This window comes from Tachypleus tridentatus, chromosome 13 (assembly GCF_004210375.1).
Source record: "Tachypleus tridentatus isolate NWPU-2018 chromosome 13, ASM421037v1, whole genome shotgun sequence".
In the NCBI taxonomy this organism is placed as follows: Eukaryota; Metazoa; Arthropoda; class Merostomata; order Xiphosura; family Limulidae; genus Tachypleus; species Tachypleus tridentatus.
The window spans coordinates 115,658,040-115,677,162 of record NC_134837.1 but is presented as its reverse complement, the minus strand read 5'-3'; the positions used below and the strand labels follow the sequence as shown (position 1 = coordinate 115,677,162).

General features: G+C 34.4%; 1 protein-coding gene and 1 long non-coding RNA gene across 9 annotated transcripts in view; one reads left to right on the top strand and one right to left on the bottom strand.

Moving 5' to 3' along the window:
* Nucleotides 1–269: 269 nt before the first annotated feature.
* LOC143239348 (uncharacterized) overlaps nucleotides 270–19,123 on the top strand; it is a 40,328-nt gene continuing 21,474 nt past the window's right edge. For 4 of the 8 annotated variants that reach the window (XR_013021134.1, XR_013021135.1, XR_013021137.1 and 1 more), the window contains exons 1-2: nucleotides 270–501; nucleotides 11,363–11,472. This is a non-coding gene — a long non-coding RNA (uncharacterized LOC143239348). Of the gene's footprint in view, nucleotides 502–617; nucleotides 818–11,362; nucleotides 11,473–19,123 lie in introns of those variants that run through there. The other 4 variants (XR_013021138.1, XR_013021139.1, XR_013021140.1 and 1 more) reach the window with 2 other exon arrangements.
* Nucleotides 4,133–17,264, bottom strand: LOC143239346 (retinol dehydrogenase 11-like). The gene is made up of 4 exons (XM_076480337.1): nucleotides 16,739–17,264; nucleotides 9,243–9,485; nucleotides 7,578–7,901; nucleotides 4,133–7,216 (listed from the first exon to the last, which is right to left on the bottom strand). Exons 1-4 carry the CDS (start codon nucleotides 16,890–16,892, stop codon nucleotides 6,918–6,920), a joined length of 1,020 nt encoding a protein of 339 aa, XP_076336452.1. The 5' UTR covers nucleotides 16,893–17,264; the 3' UTR covers nucleotides 4,133–6,917.

The following is a 19,123-nucleotide window of genomic DNA, read 5'->3' as shown; positions in this document are numbered from 1 at the left end:
CCACAATTCTGAACTTTCCTTCGACAAGAACAAAACAACAGTATCTATGTAAAAAACAAAACCTTTTGTTTGCTTCAGAGACTTAATAATCACGCAAAGTGTGGCAGAAAACGTTCCACTATCTTAATGTTCTTACCCGTGCTCCTCAACTGGAGAAGTAACACAGCGTCTGACGTCAGCTCTTGGAAAATCCGAGCGACCTCTACCATTGGACACTAAATACAATAAAGCCTGTGTTTTCTGACACCTTGAGAGATACATTACGAGAAAAAAAAAATGTGGGTGTATGCTGAATACGTTATCTTTATTTAGTTTTTAATTTCCTGAACTCAACTCATATTTCAGTGCCAAGTAACGCTCCGGTAGCACTACAATGCTGGTGTTGTTGCCTGCCTTCCCTCTAGTTTTTCACTTCTAAATTTGGAATGGCTAGCGTAGATGACTTTCGAGTGCTTCTTCGGACTTACAGTATTAGAAACCGTGCTTCGATATCCATGATGGGTAAAGCATAAATAACCATTTTTATAGCCTAGTGATGAATAACATAAATACGCCCACAGTATACATACATATATATATCTCCCTTTAAAAAAATACGTATTATTCTCAGATTATTCTTTAAGTTGGAAACTAGTATTGGTAATTCATTATATTTAATAAAAATATTTTAGTGTATAAAATTTCAGTTGAAAAAGGGGAGCTTGTAGAGTAAGGATTCCATAGAAATGAAATTTTCTGTGGGTTTCATCTTGTATTAATCAACGAACATTAAATCTGTGATAGCATTCGAAGCTAGCAGCTAGTGTTTGTGTGTCTCGTAAGTTTTGTATACACTGTTCTTTTTCTTAGGTTACTTTAATTAACAGTGTTAATTAGAATGTTATATATATAGTTTTATATTTTTATTCTTTCATTACTGTAATTTTTTTTATACAGACTGTTTTTCATTCTTAGCGTAGCACATGAATTTAGGAGTAACTTAAACACCTCGGCTGCCCGAACTTCGTGAAGTATTATCGGGTTTCCAGCCGAATATAACGTTAATAGTGAATTTAGCCATGCGATAAGACAGTGGATTCTAATCTTTATAAAAAGTATCAATAGAGAGTTATATTTATTTACTATTCTCATCGGCAGGTTGATCTCTGGATTTGATTTAAGGTATCTTGCTATGAGCCATATAAAAGCCAGTTAGACCAGTGTCTTGGCAAGTTTGCTGCTCAGTTAATTGTAATGAGTACTCAGAGCACGATTTGATCAGTTTGTTACTGACAGCTAATTAGTCACTTGAGTGCTATGAATATTGTGTTTGTGTTTCGACAAACAAACAAAGATACGAAATTAACAAGTAAATGACGTTGCTCTTCAGACTAGTTTATTTGTGAAGTCAGGCCTATAGGAGAATGTTGGTTACGCTAATTTTGGAGCAAGAAGTTCGGATAATTAAACATTTTTGTTATTTTTAAGTGAAATAGACTTTTTATCATTATATTTATCGAAGTATTCAAAAGAACCTGCAAATAATAGAAACTATTACAGCAGCATTATCCATGAGCGGAACAACCATTCAAATGGAGGTGTTATCACTATTAAGGAAAGTTGGAAAAAAAACAAACTCCGCTGCTGTTGTTAGTAGTTGAAAATAATCATGAACTAATGTGTTTAAAAAAGAAAATATCGGAAAAACGAATTTGTTTAGAGAAACGACGTTTCGAGTAACTAATTTTCGTTGGGCTAAGAGAACCCTAACTTATCCAAAACGTCACCGTTTGAGAGTATATTTGTTATAAGAACGTTGTCTCTTTTTAACATAGTCTTTTATGATTAGCATGTTGTATTAAAGGTTTTACAGATAAATCTGTGTATATATCAAAAAATCGTTTAAAATATTTCATATATAAGAATACATAAAGAAACAACAAATTTACATAAAATAATTATTTCTTCAGGATGATTAACGTCCAAAGTAAAAGGATGTAACATCCTCACTCAAGTAATTTATTTTTAATAAGAAGAATGAGGAGGGTAATGCATGCGTAAGAAAACAAAATTCAGAGTCCAATATAAAGGATAGAATATAAATGTTTAACAGCACCATCCCAAATATTTTATTCCCGGTGAAACAATTACACCAGTTTTGTTATATACACTGTGTCACTGGAGTCAGTCAGGTAAGTTAATTACAAGCTATGTTAACTGGTAGTGTATTTTCCTCATGTTGTCTAAGGTTTTATTAGTTGTTTTTATTATTATGATTTGTTAGTTTTGAATTTCGCGCAAAGCTACTCGGGGGCTATCTGCGCTAGCCGTGCCTAATTTAGGAAGGCAGTTAGTCATCACCACCCATCATCAACTCTTGGGCTACTCTTTTACCAACGAATAGTGAGATTGACCGTAACATAAAAACGCCCCCACGACTAAAAGGGTGAGCATGTTTGATGCGACGGAATTCGAACCCGCGACCCTCAGATTACATATTGAGAGTTTTAACTACCTGGCCATGCCGGGCCTCTGTTTCGTTCTAGGTTCTCTATAACAATTGACTGAACGGTAAATATACATAAAATATTATTTCTGGTTTTATAAAATAACAAATATATAAATAGAGCTTTAAATTTGTTAATTAGCATTCCCAGTGTAGAGGTGCAATTTTTCTCAAATAAATAATATGACTGTGGATATAATTTACTGGATGAAAACCTGAAGAAACTGTTAAATGAAATTATAAATTGTGTAGTAATCAACTGAATGTGCAGTAACAGCTTAGTTTACATATTTCCAACCACTACGTGAAATGAAAATTAGTAAGAAAATTGTGTTTATCACTTTCACACTGAATTGGTGTTAAGATTATAAAAACAAAAATTATTTATTTCTTGCTGTATTTATATCAGTCTTATAACTTGAAAATTTCTTCATATGACTGAGGTTTTAGTACTTTTAGTACAGCTTGTGGATTATGAAATTTTATAACTTGAATACAAACCTAATAGGATCGTATGGGCATTACTTGCACACTACGTTACGATTAACCTTGAAGCAGACACAAGTTATATATATACGAGGGCTGTTCAAAAAATACGCGGACTATTTGAATTGCGCGGCTCCAGTTGGTTCCAGGGGAATCCGCTTGGTGCCGCTAGGTTCGCACAGATCAGCTGATTACGACGCCATTTCCCGATTGGAGATATCTTCATTTGTGTATTAGCTACGCGGTTTTAAGTGAAGTGCGATTTTTTCGTTTGGAGGATTTCAGAATGAATAACCTGAAGGAGCAACGACTTGCTGTGAAATTTTGTGTTAAACTTGGAAAATCTACGACTGAAACTTTTGTTATGCTTAACACGCCTTACGGTGATGTTGCTGTGAAGCGTACGGCATGTTTCAAGTGGCATGAACGTTTTAAGGATGGTCGACAGTCCATTGAAGATGATGAGCGTCTTGGACGTCCTTCCACGTCAACTGACGACCCACACGTCGACAAAATCAACAACCTGGTGCGGGCAAATCGACGTCTGACTGTCAGGGAGCTTGTTGAAGAGTGTGGGATATCAGTTGGATCTTGTTACGAGATTTTGACCGAAAAACTGAAGATGCATCGCGTTGCTGCGAAATTCAGCCCTCAGAACTCGTGAGATTTTGGCCAAACACTCGATCACTGTTCTTCCCCACCCCCCCTACTCACCTGACCTTGCTCCTTGCGATTTTTTCTTGTTCCTCAAACTCAAAAGACCCTTGAAAGGAAGAAGATTTGAGACGATTCCCGAGATTAAGGCAAATGCGACGAAGGAGCTGGAGGACATTACAAAAGAAGCGTACCAGGACTGTTTCAACAAGTGGTAACACCGTTGGGATAAGTGTGTGCGTTGGGGAGGAGAGTACTTTGAAGGGGTCCCAGACTTGTAACTTCTAAATAAAGTACATTTTGTTTTATGACGTCAGTCCGCGTATTTTTTTAACAGACCTCGTATATGATATTAAATTGGTTTATTCTGTTATTGTTTCAACCGCAGTATACCATAAGACCTTATTCAGTGTTGTATTTTTCTCGATTTTTTGTAACTGGTAGATAGTAATATCCATAATCATAAAAATAACTATTATTTATAATACCAAACATGTAACATGCATCTATGTAACTTAAAACATTTATTGAACACAAGAACACATTAACAACGTGATTTCACTGTTCTTTCCCTTTGCATTAAACTGATTTATGTTGCTATTACTTAATATAATTTACTTTTAGAGTTTGAATGCCTTGATGCAATAAAGTCACACAGGCAGGTTGATTTTGCCTTTACAGTATAAAATACAGACAAATGTGTTTACTTTGCTGGCTTAACTAAACTATGCGTGTTATTTTCCGTCTAAGGCAACACAGAAAATACTAATTTTTGTTACCGTTTCTTTATTTCTTAAAGAAAAAAATTCTAACTAGGTTAGTAAATAAAAATCGAATACTGTAATTAATTACTAAGGTTTTAAAAGTACTTTTCCTGTACGCTAAAAAATGATTAAAGTTCAAAAATTCATTTTTGTCATAAAAGTAAATAACCTCCAACTTCTTATGCAGAAATGTTGAAAACATTTATAGAATAATATTATAGGAATACACTGCAAAGTAGAGTGGCACTCATTAAACCATAAGCATGTATTCAATATGTTAAAACTAAATTAACAAAATTATATCTAAAAGTACATGTTTTATATATATCTTGTGAAAGTTGCAAGTACTTTTTAGTTCTTGAAACAAACTGTAGCATTATTTGTAGCAACTAACTATTAAATAAACCATAGGGCGATTTTCTGTTTCACTGCTAGTTCAAGTGTACTGGTTGCTGTTTAACTGTATGTATGACAGGGACTTAGCTTTAACTTACGCATGGGGTGGGATGTGAATGTTTCAAGGGACCTCCCCTACGAAAGTTTAACATTTAAACATAAGCCTAAAATGGTGCATTCCAGCTTTTCCCTCTTGTTTAGAGAAAACATTAAGCATTGATAGTTTAAATGATCAGGACGCAAAAGTCTGTATATTAAATGAATTTTTTATGTAATTATTCTATGATTAGAGAAACGTTAAACGATCATCCTTTTTGCATTACTAGTTATGGTTTGATTTGTTTTGAATTTCGCGCAAAGCTACTCGAGAGCTATCTGTACTAGCCGTCCCTAATTTAGCAGTGTAAGACTAGAGCGAAGACAACTATTCATCACCACCCACCGCCAACTCTTGGGCTACTCTTTTACCAACAAATAGTGGGATTGACCGTAACATTATAACGCCGCTACGGTTGAAAGGGCGAGCATGTTTGGTGCGATAGGGATTCGAACCACCGACCCTCGGATTACGAGTCGAGTGCTTTAACCACCTGGCCATGCCGGGCCTACTAATTATGAGGTGCTGCTATCTAGAGTAAACTATAAGTAACTGTTGTTCACATGATTGTGTATAAAAAACATTGGTGAACAGACGTGAATGTGAATATAGTCAACTTGCAAATTCATCTTGTTTAAACAAGTTTTACGTAAAATAAGAACTTCAAACATTTTGATGGTTACATCGCATTCATTTCAGGAAAATTTACTTTGTTGTTTTCGAACAATGAAGAAATTATAACCTGCCGAACATGTCATAGAAGTTTGGTTTGTATTTCGCACAAAGCTGCTTGAGGGCGATCTGCGCTTGCTGTCCCTAATGTAGTAGTGGTAGACTAGAGGAAAGACAGCTAGTCACCACCACCCACCGCTACCTCTTGGACTATTCTTTTACTAACGAGTAGCGGAATTGACTGTCACATCATAACGTTCCCCCGGCTGAAAAGGCAAGCATGTTCAATAAAGGAGATTCGAGCCTATGACCTGCAAATTTGGAGTCGTGCGCCCTAACCACCACCAGGCCATACTAGAAGTAACACAGTTCATTTGTTTGTTTGTTTTTGAATTTCGCACAAAGCTACTCGAGGGCTATCTGTGCTAGCCGTCCCTAATTTAGCAGTGTAAGACCAGAGGGAAGGCAGCTAGTCATCGCCACCCACCGCCAACTCTTGGGCTACTCTTTTACCAACGAATAGTGGGATTGACTGTTACATTATAACGCCCCCACGGCTGGGAGGGCGAGCATGTTTGGCGCGACGCGGGCGCGAACCCGCGACCCTTAGATTACGAGTCGCACGCCTTACGCGCTGGGCCACGCCAGGCCCAACAGAGTTCAACTTCACTGATTATATTTTTAATAATGATTGACTTAGAGTAAGACATTTCTCCCTGCGGAGCCATTTTACCATACACAATAATATCCATGTAAATTTTAGATTCATGTTTAATATTCACGTTTGTTTTTGCGCTATTTTACTGTATGACGCTCATGTCGATTTAAATGTCATTGCTCGATGACGTATTTATTTCAAACAACAATTTTTATGAGTTAGAAGAAGGTCATGTTAAACCATGTTCTGGATCTGTTTTATAAAACAATAAAAGGCCAAAGGGCCCCTAATAAAAAAAAGTGATTTTTTCGGTATCTCAAAAGGTCTATATACAATCTACCTTTTTAATTAGAAATAACACGACAGAAAAGAGTCCATTTTAAATCTTTTTACATTTTAATAACATTTTTCTTAATTAATGAAAACCTCACTCACAGTTAAGGTAGCCAACTTACCCCCGTCTTCCCTTACTCAGTGAAATCAGTAGTAAGGTTTCATATATATATATATATATATATATATATTGTTTTTGACACTATTTTTGTCAGTTGTTTTCTACTTCACTGATATCAGGTCAGTTTTGTTGAGATATTTTAGTGAATAGTTTTCTCTGTATGTTAGTACCGCGACAAAAATTTATTTCAAACTTTGACGTTTTAACATAAAAAGGGCGGGGGAAGAAATAAATAATATCCACGTTTTATCTCACTCTTCGTCTTCTTCTTCTTCTAAACGGAGCTTAATACCTTTCAGGTGGATTAAGTTCGACGTGTCTTCCCAAAGTGTCTTAGTAGCTTCCTCATCCCATTCAGGTACGTTCACTGTATGTGCTTTGCAATCTCGGAAGAGTTTACCAGACTCTGTCTCAATTCCTTTACTCAACAGACAATACAGCAGAGTCTGTACCCCTTCTTCTGGTGTTCGGTAAAGAACTTTTGCACACGCTTTACTGATCTTTCCTGAGACACCAGTGAGTTTACGATACAGTCCACTTGAAACAAGACCTACAAGAGTAAAGTCTAGTCAGTTATCATTTTCGAGGAAAACTTGAGAGATATCTGGTCTGTTACCAAAAAAGAAGAGGAAGGATTTTGCAAAAGATCCTAGAACGCTAAAATTACCATCTGATTTTATCAACCACGGACTAACTAATAGTGTTTTCAGTTAGTGATTTGATAATTTTGATTAACCTAACTCTATATCCTTAGAACCGATGATTAACCTAACTCTATATCCTTAGAACCGATGATTAACCTAACTCTATATCCTTAGAACCGATCATAGGACAAAACAACTAGCTATCATCCTTCTATTAAAAAACACTACGTGATGTCCCTACGTTGAATTGTTAGTACTTTTACTTACCTGGGTCTACAGCGAATGATACAATCCCCATCTCTCGATATCTTCGACTCAGTTCCTTTGTAAAAAGAAATTGGGCAAGCTTGCTGTTTCTATAGTGTTGTTTTATAGAGTAGTAGGTCTCACCCTGTCCCTCCAGGTTTTTTAGATCTTTCAAGTTACCTCTACGGAACCCTCCGCAGACAACGTTCAAAATCCTGGTGGGGCTGTCTGGACACTTTTTCATTTTGTCGTGGAGCAAAATGGTTAACAGAAAGTGACCAACGTAGTTCACACCCAGCATGGTGTCAAATCCATCTGCTGTCCAGTCTCGGCCACACAGGATTGCTAACCAGAGGAGATAACTAAGAGTTATAGTTCTTCTTCACAAATGCTGAATACAATATAACATAATGAAATTTAACATCTACGTAACGCACAATTCTACAAAAATAGATTATGTCGCAACAAACATTACTTATGTAAGTTTAACTAGTGTGATAAGGTTAAAACGGGAAATATTCTTACTTTATTAGTTTTATATTGAAATTATTTTCCAATACAACTTATCAGTAAATTTGCAAAATAATTAAAAAACCAGACAACTACATATTAATCTACGGATGCCTGAAAAAAAATCTGTTGTTATTGGTAGTAAGACTAGAAAAGAAAACAAATTACTTCTATAATACCATCTGTTAAATACCTCTAAAGGTAAATTATTTTGGTGGTAAGTGACAAATGTGGATTCAAACAAATCTATTCCAAGTTATCTCCTACTCTTATTCAATTTATACAATTTAATGGATAACAATTTTTATTTTTAACTGGGCTTCATTGAGATTTAATACAGTTCAAACATTTAAGTCTTGGTTTGTCACAATATGAAATTTATCATCCAATATATTTCATACTTCAATCCATATCACCCACAAAATGAAAACCATTCAGTTTTTAGGTATTTTGCTCAAAATATTATTTTGTTAAAGACAATAATACATATCCTCCAAGGTAGCACAAGGTCTGCTTACATACTTACTTATCCATTGCTATATAGCGGTCAATAAGCTTCTCTGGATGTTGTTGTAAAATTAATTTGTTCATAAAAAAACTTAGTACACTCTTAAAATTAGAAATGCCCCCCCCGCTAGTACAGCGGTAAGTCAACGGACTTACAACGCTAAAACCAGGGGTTCGATTCCCCTCGGTAGGCTCAACAGATAGCCCAATGTGGCTTTCCTATAAGAAAAAAAACACACAAAAAAAATTAGAAATTGTAGTAATTTGGCACCTGGTGGCTAAAAACTAAACTTTCAGCTCTGGCGGAATGCTCTTTCAAATTCTATTTCGGTTTGTGTTTATTTATAGGTTCATTTGTCAACTTCCGTTAAATTTACCAGCAGCAGAGGAAATGTCTGGAGTTTTTCATGCATTTTCTATAAGTGCCAGGAATGATAAACAGTCTGTCCGAGTTTTAAATAAACTATTTAATAAATGCAAACCACGGATAAAAATATACTTCATTAAATATAAGAATGTGGTGGTGGAAGCAGGTATTTTGGGCATTAATGGTCTACTTTAATCGAATGTAACTACACTGTATCTTTGTGTTCATCGTATGCATGTCAATAGCTTATAAATGTGTTGAAGTAACAGCATATAGAAATGATAATTTCTGTCAATTTCTACCTGCGTTGTTGATAATAGCATCCAACCGTTCTTCACTTTTGTTGAACTCTCGAGCAAATTCCCACACAGAGTCTAAACTGGTCAAGTCCATGAACATGACCCGAACGTTGAAGCTGCCAGTTTTACTGCGGAGAAAAAAGGCTGTTGAATCTCGGCGTGCTTTAGTACGACACGCTACCACCACTCGAGCTCCTCTCTTTGCTAGTTCCACTGAGAGGGCGCGCCCAAGACCAGAACTCCCTCCTGAAAACAAAATCATAATGTAAAAGTTAGACCAGAAAAATGGGAAAGAAACAAATGTTTTTTTAACATTTTAAGATGCTATAATCGAGGACTGGGTGTTGAGATAAAATTATTATATCAGAATTATTATAATTGTGTGTTGATATGAAATTATTAGCTTTGAAAAACTAATTGACGCACTGACAAATTTACCAAAGTTGTTTTTATGGTTAAACCTTAACAGTTTTCACATAAACTCTTACAGCTGTAATTATATTAATATTAGGAATTTGTGCAGGCCAGGCTATAGTCTAGAGTGTTTTGGTAGCCTATTTTAACCTCTAAATACTGTTTCACTACATTTGCTGCATACTTGGGATCAATGGCTTACTGAAAGATGAATCCCTGCCAAAATATTTTTTATTTCTGACAGAATGACATGGTGTATAACCTGCCTATACCTGTTAGCAATCGGGGTGCCTTCAGTTTCAAGTAGATTTTAGCAAAATTGACTGAGATGCAGCTCACACTGACCGTGACATTGCTTTTCTATCGAAAAGTGGCATTGATTCGTGATGAGTAGAAACTCGTCAAGATGGTATGGGTAGAAACTCAATTAAAGTAAAAATATATCTCAAGACGGCTGGTATGGGTATTAAAACTTTTATTAAAGTAAAGTAGAAAACAATGTTTTGATCTTCTTAGGTCATCTTCAGGTTAACATGAGCAGAATTCGCTTTGTTCATATGCAAATATTTCGCATTTTTCATATATTCATTTTCGTATTAATAAAAATATGAAGCATTTGTATTTGATTACTGATCTTAAGTAGCTGCTCATCCTTAGAGAGAAGGAGATGAAAAAATAACTATCTGAGAATAAGAGAAATGAAAGATTTGAAATAAGGCTGCCTGATAATAGCAATGGTAGATACAGAAGAACCACTGACAAACAGTCAGATAAACAATCTAACATTTTATTAACCTGAAGATGACCTAAGAAGGTCGAAACGTTGGTCTCTAATTTAGTTTAATAAAAGTTTTAATACCCACACTAGCCGTTTTGTAATACAGTAACACTGATTGTGCTAAACAGTTTTAATTTTGATTTATTTATAATAAGCACTTTCCTTCAGATTTACTTATATCATTGTTGAAAATATGATGCTTATTTCAGCCTTTTGGTTTGGTTATTCCTTCTAAATTGTGGGTTTTGAGAATACTTTGTGCTAACGTGTATCTTACTGTTCTAGAGATAACATTATTAATCATACTTACAACTAGATCATTTACAGGAACCCTTCTGGGTTGTTGTGTATCACATAAAAAATACCCTGTATTACTTAACATCACTACTGGGATGTTTCAGTCTTCTATCTTGACCGCTTCTGTTATCAAGAATGCTTGTTTCACATGTCTACTTCAGAGTTTCCATAGAGGTTCGACTGAAACGTAAAATCTTACTTCAATCTGCAACATGAAGTAGCTTTGACCAGCGAACATTTTGATTTATACACGTTTTCCAATATAATGAGAAGCATGAAAGGGTTAATAACGCTACTAAAGAGCAATGTATAATTGCCTGTAGGTTTATAGGCATTATACTGTTGTGACTCTGCCTGATTTGTTGGATGAAAGCCAATTACAATGAAATTATAATAACATTAAAATCACTTCTCATGCAATAGAGAGGAGGGAGAGAACTAGAGTAATATTTCTTTTTTCACTAGCTGCTTCCACAATTATTTCTATTACTGTATGTATTCGTATGTATTTATGGGTATGTGTACATGTCATCATCTATACTATATATATATATATATATATATGTATGTTTTAGTCCAAAGACTGTAGAGAACAACAACAAAAACAAATTAATGTGTGTGTGTTTTCTTATAGCAAAGCCACATTGGACTATTTGCTGTGTTCACCGAGAGGAATCGAGTCCCTGCTTTTAGAGTTGTAAATCCGCAGACGTACTACTGTCCCAGCGGGGGACACGAATTAATGTAAATACTCAAACCTCATAATTTCAATATCTTAGAAGCATGAAGTTTCTTGTTAGTTGAAGAACTTTGTTGTTATTTGTTAAGGTATTCCTTTGTTTTGTACTAAATTTTTATACATTATTTTAAATTGAAAAACGAAAAACCTAGTATGTTATGGAGCACAAACTGAACGAGTGAACATTTGTAAAAATACATTATTTTACAAGATATACCGATAATTTATTAAAGAACAAAGCTTTAAACACAATAAAGAGTTTTCTTACACAAATAACTTTACGTTTTAAGTATAAATGGTTATTGAAACAATCACTTGATTTGATTTTTATTCTTTTTTTTTACATCAAGAAGTTCACCCTGTATACAAAATGTATAGAAATATAACACGATTACTTTGTAGAACGGTTAATTATTCGTGTTGTTAGTGGTGCAACTGTATTATGCACATTTGAATTTAGCTTTTAAATATTAAAATAGAAACTTTGAAAAACCTGAAATATTTATAATTTTACAAGCTGCTGAGAAACTATGAATTTTAAATCGTAAATATATTTACTGCCCTCTGCTAGAAGTATATAAGCAAATAAAATATTTTGGAAATTTTGTTAATAAAAATCTGTGGCCCGGCATGGCCAAACGTGTTAAGGCGTGCGACTCGTAATCTTAAGGGCGCAGGTTCGCATCCCCGTCGCGCCAAACATGCTCGCCCTTTCAGCCGTGGGGGCGTTATAATGTGACGGACAGTTCGTTAGTAAAAGAGTAGCCCAAGAGTTGGCGGTGGGTGGTGATGACTAGCTGCCTTCCCTCTAGTCTTACACTGCTAAATTAGGGACGACTAGTACAGATAGCCCTCGAGTAGCTTTGTGCGAAATTTAAAACAAACAAACAATTAATAAAATCTGATCCAAAAAATGACTAATCATAGTATCCTAATACACAGCTAATTAAACCACATGGATTTAAAGTTATTTAGGTATGTTGTTTATCTTAATAACTTAGACTTCTTTTAAAACTTTAGTGAAGCAGTTGTGATATTCGAATTTACAACTGGCTTTTATTGAATTAAATTTGCGCTTAAAACATGTAAAATAGATATTTTGTACTTGGTGAACTGTTTCTTTGCTCAAGATGAAGTTCAACAGTGAAATGCTGCTATTTCAGAGTAAAGAAACTAAAAAAAAAATATTTCGTAACTTTTCTGTAAAGTAAGTAATGTCTTATTGCTTCTGCCAAAATCTACTTACAGCCTCTTCAGAATACATTTTTACTTCAAGTGGGTTTCTCGTCATCACGAACTCACTAACCAATATTAGCAACAGTTATTTCACTACGTAACTTGTGTTGCCTTTAGGAGTACATCAGGAGTCAGCAGTTTTAAATTGCATAGATTTCAATTAATCATAAAATTTAGTTACGATGGTTTTGTTTGTTTGTTTCTTGTTAAGCACAAAGCTACATCATGAACTATTTGTTCTGTACTCATTGGTTTCAACCCTCATTCTTGGATTAAGAAAATTTTCTGTTTTCTATCACTTACAATTCATTTAAAAGTATAATGTGGTTTATGCTTAACTATTAGTACTGAATGTCAGATTATTTAACAGCCCAAATCTTGCAAATAACGTTTCATTAAATGATACCTATATATTATCTGACTGAAATTCAGAGAACATAGGTAACGCTATTTCTTCACACATAATCAAAGACACACACATTGAACAAGAAAGTTATATTATTTGAAAGGATGTTGTTGTGTGTGATTAAGAACAAAGCTACACAAAGAGCGACATGTGCTCTGCCCATCACGGGCATCACAACCCGGTTTTTAGCAGTATAAGTTGGCAGACATATCACTGTACTACTACGGGTTGTCTGACAGAATACACATACTTTTATTTCTGGTCTTTATGTTAGAAAATTATACTTATTACTACAAAGATGATTCTTATTGTGTTAGCTGTATTACCATACTTTTTTGGTACGGTAAATAGAAAATGTCCGCCATTGTACATGGGCTATATTATTTTAGGATTTCTACTCAAGAAGGAACAGAGGGATAAAAGGGCTCCTGAAATATGATACACTTTTCTTTCATAGAATTTTGGCTTTCATCACCAAAAGTTAGTTAGCTCGATGACCGTAAGTTTTAGAAGAGCAATTGAAAAGTGTCACACAGTGAACACGGATTATTTTGTTTTAGGATTTTTGCTTGAAAATGAGGATAAAATACTCTGAAATAGGGCACATTTCCACTTTTTATAGACTTTTGGCTTTGGATTTAAAGAAACAAGCACTTAACCACATAAATCAACCAATTATTACCTCCCACAGAGCAGGGTATGTAATTAACATTTAATGAGATCATTATAAATTTTATTAAAGATAGATGAAGATTATGTAACATTGTCCTTTATACAGTTTTTGCTTTCTTATCGTGTACGTTCAACTGGAACATATATATAAATTAACATTAAACTGTAAAAGGTTTCATAGTGTTGTAAATGTTTCTATCATTGTGCATTTTTATTATCATTATTCAATGAAAATAACGAAAAGTCAAGTAGACTTAATAAAAAGGAAAGCGTTTTATTTCTTATACTACAAGTTCTACAAGCTCACCGAGGGATACTTATAATTCACAAATAAAACTAAAAGGTCGCTTACTTATTAAATTTATGGCAAAAGTTCAAAACTGACTAAATAATAACTCGTTATCTCAGTAATCGATCGACAACGTAAACCATATCAGATTCAATAATGATCACCAACTCCAGTCAGATCAAATCCAGACAGTCAAGAATTTTTAAGTGTCACAAATAGCTTGTGAAACTCTCTCTACCAAACATTACAAAATCTCTAAACTAAAATATTAAAACACAGTCCATACAATAATTTTAGTGACTACTCATGAATGAATTTGTTACTCATAAATGGTAATTTTTTGTTTTATTGGTGTTTAGTCGTGTTTTGTACGATATGAGAGGATCAGATACTATTTAGATCTGTTCCTCCTCCTTTGATGGTTTGGTAATCTTCAGTTAAATGGTAGATGAATCACATCACGAGATCAGAATTCAAACACTTCGAGTGTAATTACAATGATCCCGCTTCAGGGTCATGTCCATGAATGTAAAAACTTATAGCATTTAGTGCTTTTTTACCACTTATCTTAATTTAATAGGCTTGGAATGGTCTGGTGATTAAAGCGCTCGACTCACAATTTGAGAGTCGTAAGATCGAACAAGCTCTCCCTTTCAGCTATAGGACATTATTAGGTGACGGCCAATTCCACTATTCGTTGTTAAAAGAGTAGCCCAAGAGTTGGCGGTGGGTGGTGTTGAGTAGCTACTTTCCCTCTAATTTATAACTATTAAATTAGGGACGGCTAGTACATATAGCTCTCGTGTAGTTTTGTACGAAATTCAAAACAAACCAATTTGACTTTTAATTTGATTAATTGGATTTAATTTGACTTTTCAACTATCTTACACTTCACAGACAGTTCCGTCAGCAAATGGACGCTTTTTACGAGATTATGTTATTAGACTCGTGTTTTACATAGATATTCTTTTAAGTTCACTTTTGATAGTCGATATTTTGATTGGACGATAGTTTTCTGGTTTATTCACTGGCTTATCTCCCTTAACATTATTTCCAAGAGGCTAAGATATAACCTTTGTGTTCGTATTTGTAATTTTGTTAGCATATTTGTTACTGCTTTTGTTGTGAATCTATAGGGTTAATGATGCTAGCTGGAAATGTTGATTTGTAAATATGCTTGTTTGGTATTATGTATCCCCTTTTAACTTGTTTTAATTGTTTTATTTCGTTTCTTAGTGTGTTTATATGTGGTTTGACGTGTAGGTCTCTATTAGTCTCTGTATTATCCTTAGGTGGTGACGTTCTTTTATCATGTTTATTATTTTTGGCAAGTGTGTTATCTATTATGAGTGGTATATTATTCTTCTATTGGTATGGACTGGTCTGAAATTTTGATAAGCCACCCAATAATCATTTGACAATAGTCGTCTTCATCTAACGGTTTCTCGGCTCGACTTACTATCGATTCCGGTAGTAATTTATAGAGCATATTTTTTTCTACTAATTGGATTTTGGTCTAACTATTTGTTTATTATGGATGGTTTCGAAATCGAGGTCGTGCCAGACGGGTGAATGATCACTGTGTAGATCGCATCCCACATTGAAACTTTAGCATTTATTACGCGGATGAGATGAACATGTGCAAAGATAAAGAATATCGCTGTTAATGTGTTAATGAATTTTAATACGTGTGATATCAAAAGTGCGCCAAAAGATTTGTATATATAGAATAGGTATTCAAGCTACAAAGCCGGCTACAGCTGAAGAAAAGATTACGGTATTGCGTTTCTTTTCTTTTCGCAATCAGGGGCGTCGAGAGGCAGTTCAGGTCCTAGGGACAATTATGTCACCGGGCCCATTTTTGAAGTATTCATAAATTTATGGTACATTCATGGGCGTATGAAGAATTTTACTGGTGAGACAAAGCAATTTCCCGCAGTACTGCGATATTTCCTTAAGTATATTAGGAAAATGAGAATACACTATTCTTCATCCCATATTTCCCCGGGCCCCGGGACTCTAGCCCTACCTGACCGCCCCTCTCGTCAGGCCTGTTCGAAAGACAATGTAAAACATTCTCTTTATGCATTCACTTTTGAAAAAAGTTACGGTCTATTTTGATGTTACTCCAAAACGAAGCGTGTTCATTCTATTGTAAATACGAACACGCCTTGTTTTGGAGTAGTATTAAAACCTAAATCATTGTGTTCTTGGAGGATGTTAAAATTAAACGGTATCCAAGAGACAACAAACTACAGACTAACACCTATATGAGACTGACCTTTCACCTATGAAACTCGAAAATCAGTCATCTTTTGCTTTGACAAATATCAGCAGTTGCTTTAATTTTTTATGTTGCTTAATTGTTTTGATTTGTTTTGGGTTTACTCTCGTTCAGAAGTAACTATATATTTGACGAATATATCCAAGAAAAGAAATATATACTGTAGTAACTGTTTTTATTCTTCCACTGAAAAGAGAGGATGTTTTAAATGCTACTTTTGTATAATTATATCATTTAAACTAACCCAATAACTCGTTAAAGTGCTATTCCTTACTTATTTGTTCTAAGTTAAACACAATCTCAGTATTATAAGTTGTTTATTCAAATTTAACTACAGATTAATTATTTGGTTGTTGCTAAAAATATATTATTAGTATTACTTACCAGTCAGAAGAATTGTTTTCCCATCCAAACGTTCATCATTTTCACACCATTCTGTTTTCTTGATGTAATATCTAATGAGAAACAATAACCCTCCAGCGAGTGCAAGAGGGAAAATAAGGCAAAATGCATACACAGAGAGTGTCCCTTCAAGCATCTTCCCTGTTCTAAGTTTGGTATACAAATGGCATTAACTTCAAGGAGAAGTATTGCGCATGTGTATTTACATACATTTAATGGAATTCGCTAGAATTTCACAGTTTCAGTCACGTGACAGGATACATTATGCCCGTATAAGAAGGTTGTACAGAAATGGGCTTTAACTTAAAAAAGTTGTTGGGACTTTCCTTCTTTCTTTTATCATTTTATCTGTCATTGGTCAGTGATATACTTATTTACTACAAAAAGTTCAGACTAATTTTAAATTACTTGAGAATTTTTATGCATACTTTGTATATATACTGTGGTAACTGCTATTCAAAATTCCTTCCAGTGGCACATTGGTTTGTCTGCAGACTTACAACGTTAGAAACCGTTTTCTGATACACGTGGTGAGCAGAGTACAGATAGCCCATTGTGTAACTTTGTGCTTTTCTTCACACAAACCAAATTTATTCAAAATAATGAAAAAAGCTACTAGAATCTAATTATATATTGTATCGGTTAGTACAATTTAACAATATTTACTTTAACTTATTTTAAACCTGACATAAGAGATAAGTAAAGCAATACCCTTTTACGAGGTCTCTTTTCGTAAGCTGTTAGCTAATTAAAAACCTTTTATCAAACGTAACTTGGCGCAGATAGCCTAGTTGTTTTGCGCAATGAAACGCCTAACCCACCACTTCCAAATGTAACTTAATTAAGTCAGACCTTCAAAATAACGACAAAAACACCACAAAAACTTATAAATTAATGACGACAGTCTTGTGCAGCAAACTTAACAAAGATATATAATATCAGAAATCAACATACCGAAAACATAGAACACATTAGTAAAAACCCTAACGTGGTGGATTTTACCATAGTTTACAGCACATACGATAAAAGGGTAAAAACCATACTTTGTTGGCCGTTATTCCTTTTCAAGAAAGACAGAACAGGATTGAGATCCAGCATCTCTTTACACTATTTCCTTTTTAAAAGGCGTTTTACATATCCCCAATGGCACAGCGGCATGTCTGGAGGTTTACAACACTAGAATTCGGGTTTCGATATACGTGGTAGACAGAACATGTTGCTTTATGCTTAATTACCAACAAACAAGTGTTATAAATAATTGTAATAGTTTAAAATCTAATAAAACCAAATATTCTGGTTGCTTTTTCGGTGCAGACAACTTTGAAATTCGTGTATTAAATCACGTAGAGTTTAAGGACAGACTTTCTTCATATTTTCCGTTTGTTTCGTCCTTTTTATTGTAACCATAGTTGAGGTAGTCAGCAGAATTAGTAATGCGTTGGTTAAAGCTAACATAAAGTCACATGATTTTCTTCTAATATTTATTACTGCGTTGGTTAAAGCTAACATAAAGTCACATGATTTTCTTCTAATATTTGAATTACTGTTATTATCACTCTGTATTTTATAACATTTTCTGTTTATTTTGATTAGACTAAATTAATATATGGACAACGATCAGAAAGTTGCTGTAGAAAACAGTGTGACATATTTTATTAGAGTTTAATTAAGAATAATGTCTATTTTTTGCTACTCCTACAATTAGTAATGTTTTTAGTAGAATTAGGCGCTTTCTCAGAGCTACTGGCTAGAGTTCAAACACAATGACTTACAAAGATAAGGTGGATTAGAACCACAAAAAATGGCAGATATTTATAAAAATGAAAACTATAAATTTTCAAAAAAATTAATTGTAAAACTTGTGATTCTTTACAAACATGTTATGTAACATTATAAAAGTGTTTTTTGTTAAGGGCAAAACTGCACAATGAAATATCTATGCTATGGTTACCAAGAATATTGAACACCACTTTGTAGCATTATAAGCCTTTAAACTTACCGCCGAGTCATTAGCAGGTTACTGAAAATGGCCATTCACATTCACAGAATAAATTGGAAGTTGATGCGGACAATATCTTAGCAGCTATAACGTATGGCAATGAATTAAATAACATTAATCGTATTTTGACATTATAACAAAATGTATCTGAAAGGCGCGGGTTCGAATCCCCGTCACACCAAACATGCTCGCCCTTTCAGCCGTGGGAGCTTACAATGTTACGATCAATCCTACTATTCGTTGGTAAAAGAGTAACCCAACAGTTGGCGGTGAGTAGTGATGACTAGCTACCTTCCCTTCAGTCTTACACTGTTAAATTAGGGACGGCTAATGCAGATAGCCCTCGTGTAGCGTTGCGTGAAATTCAA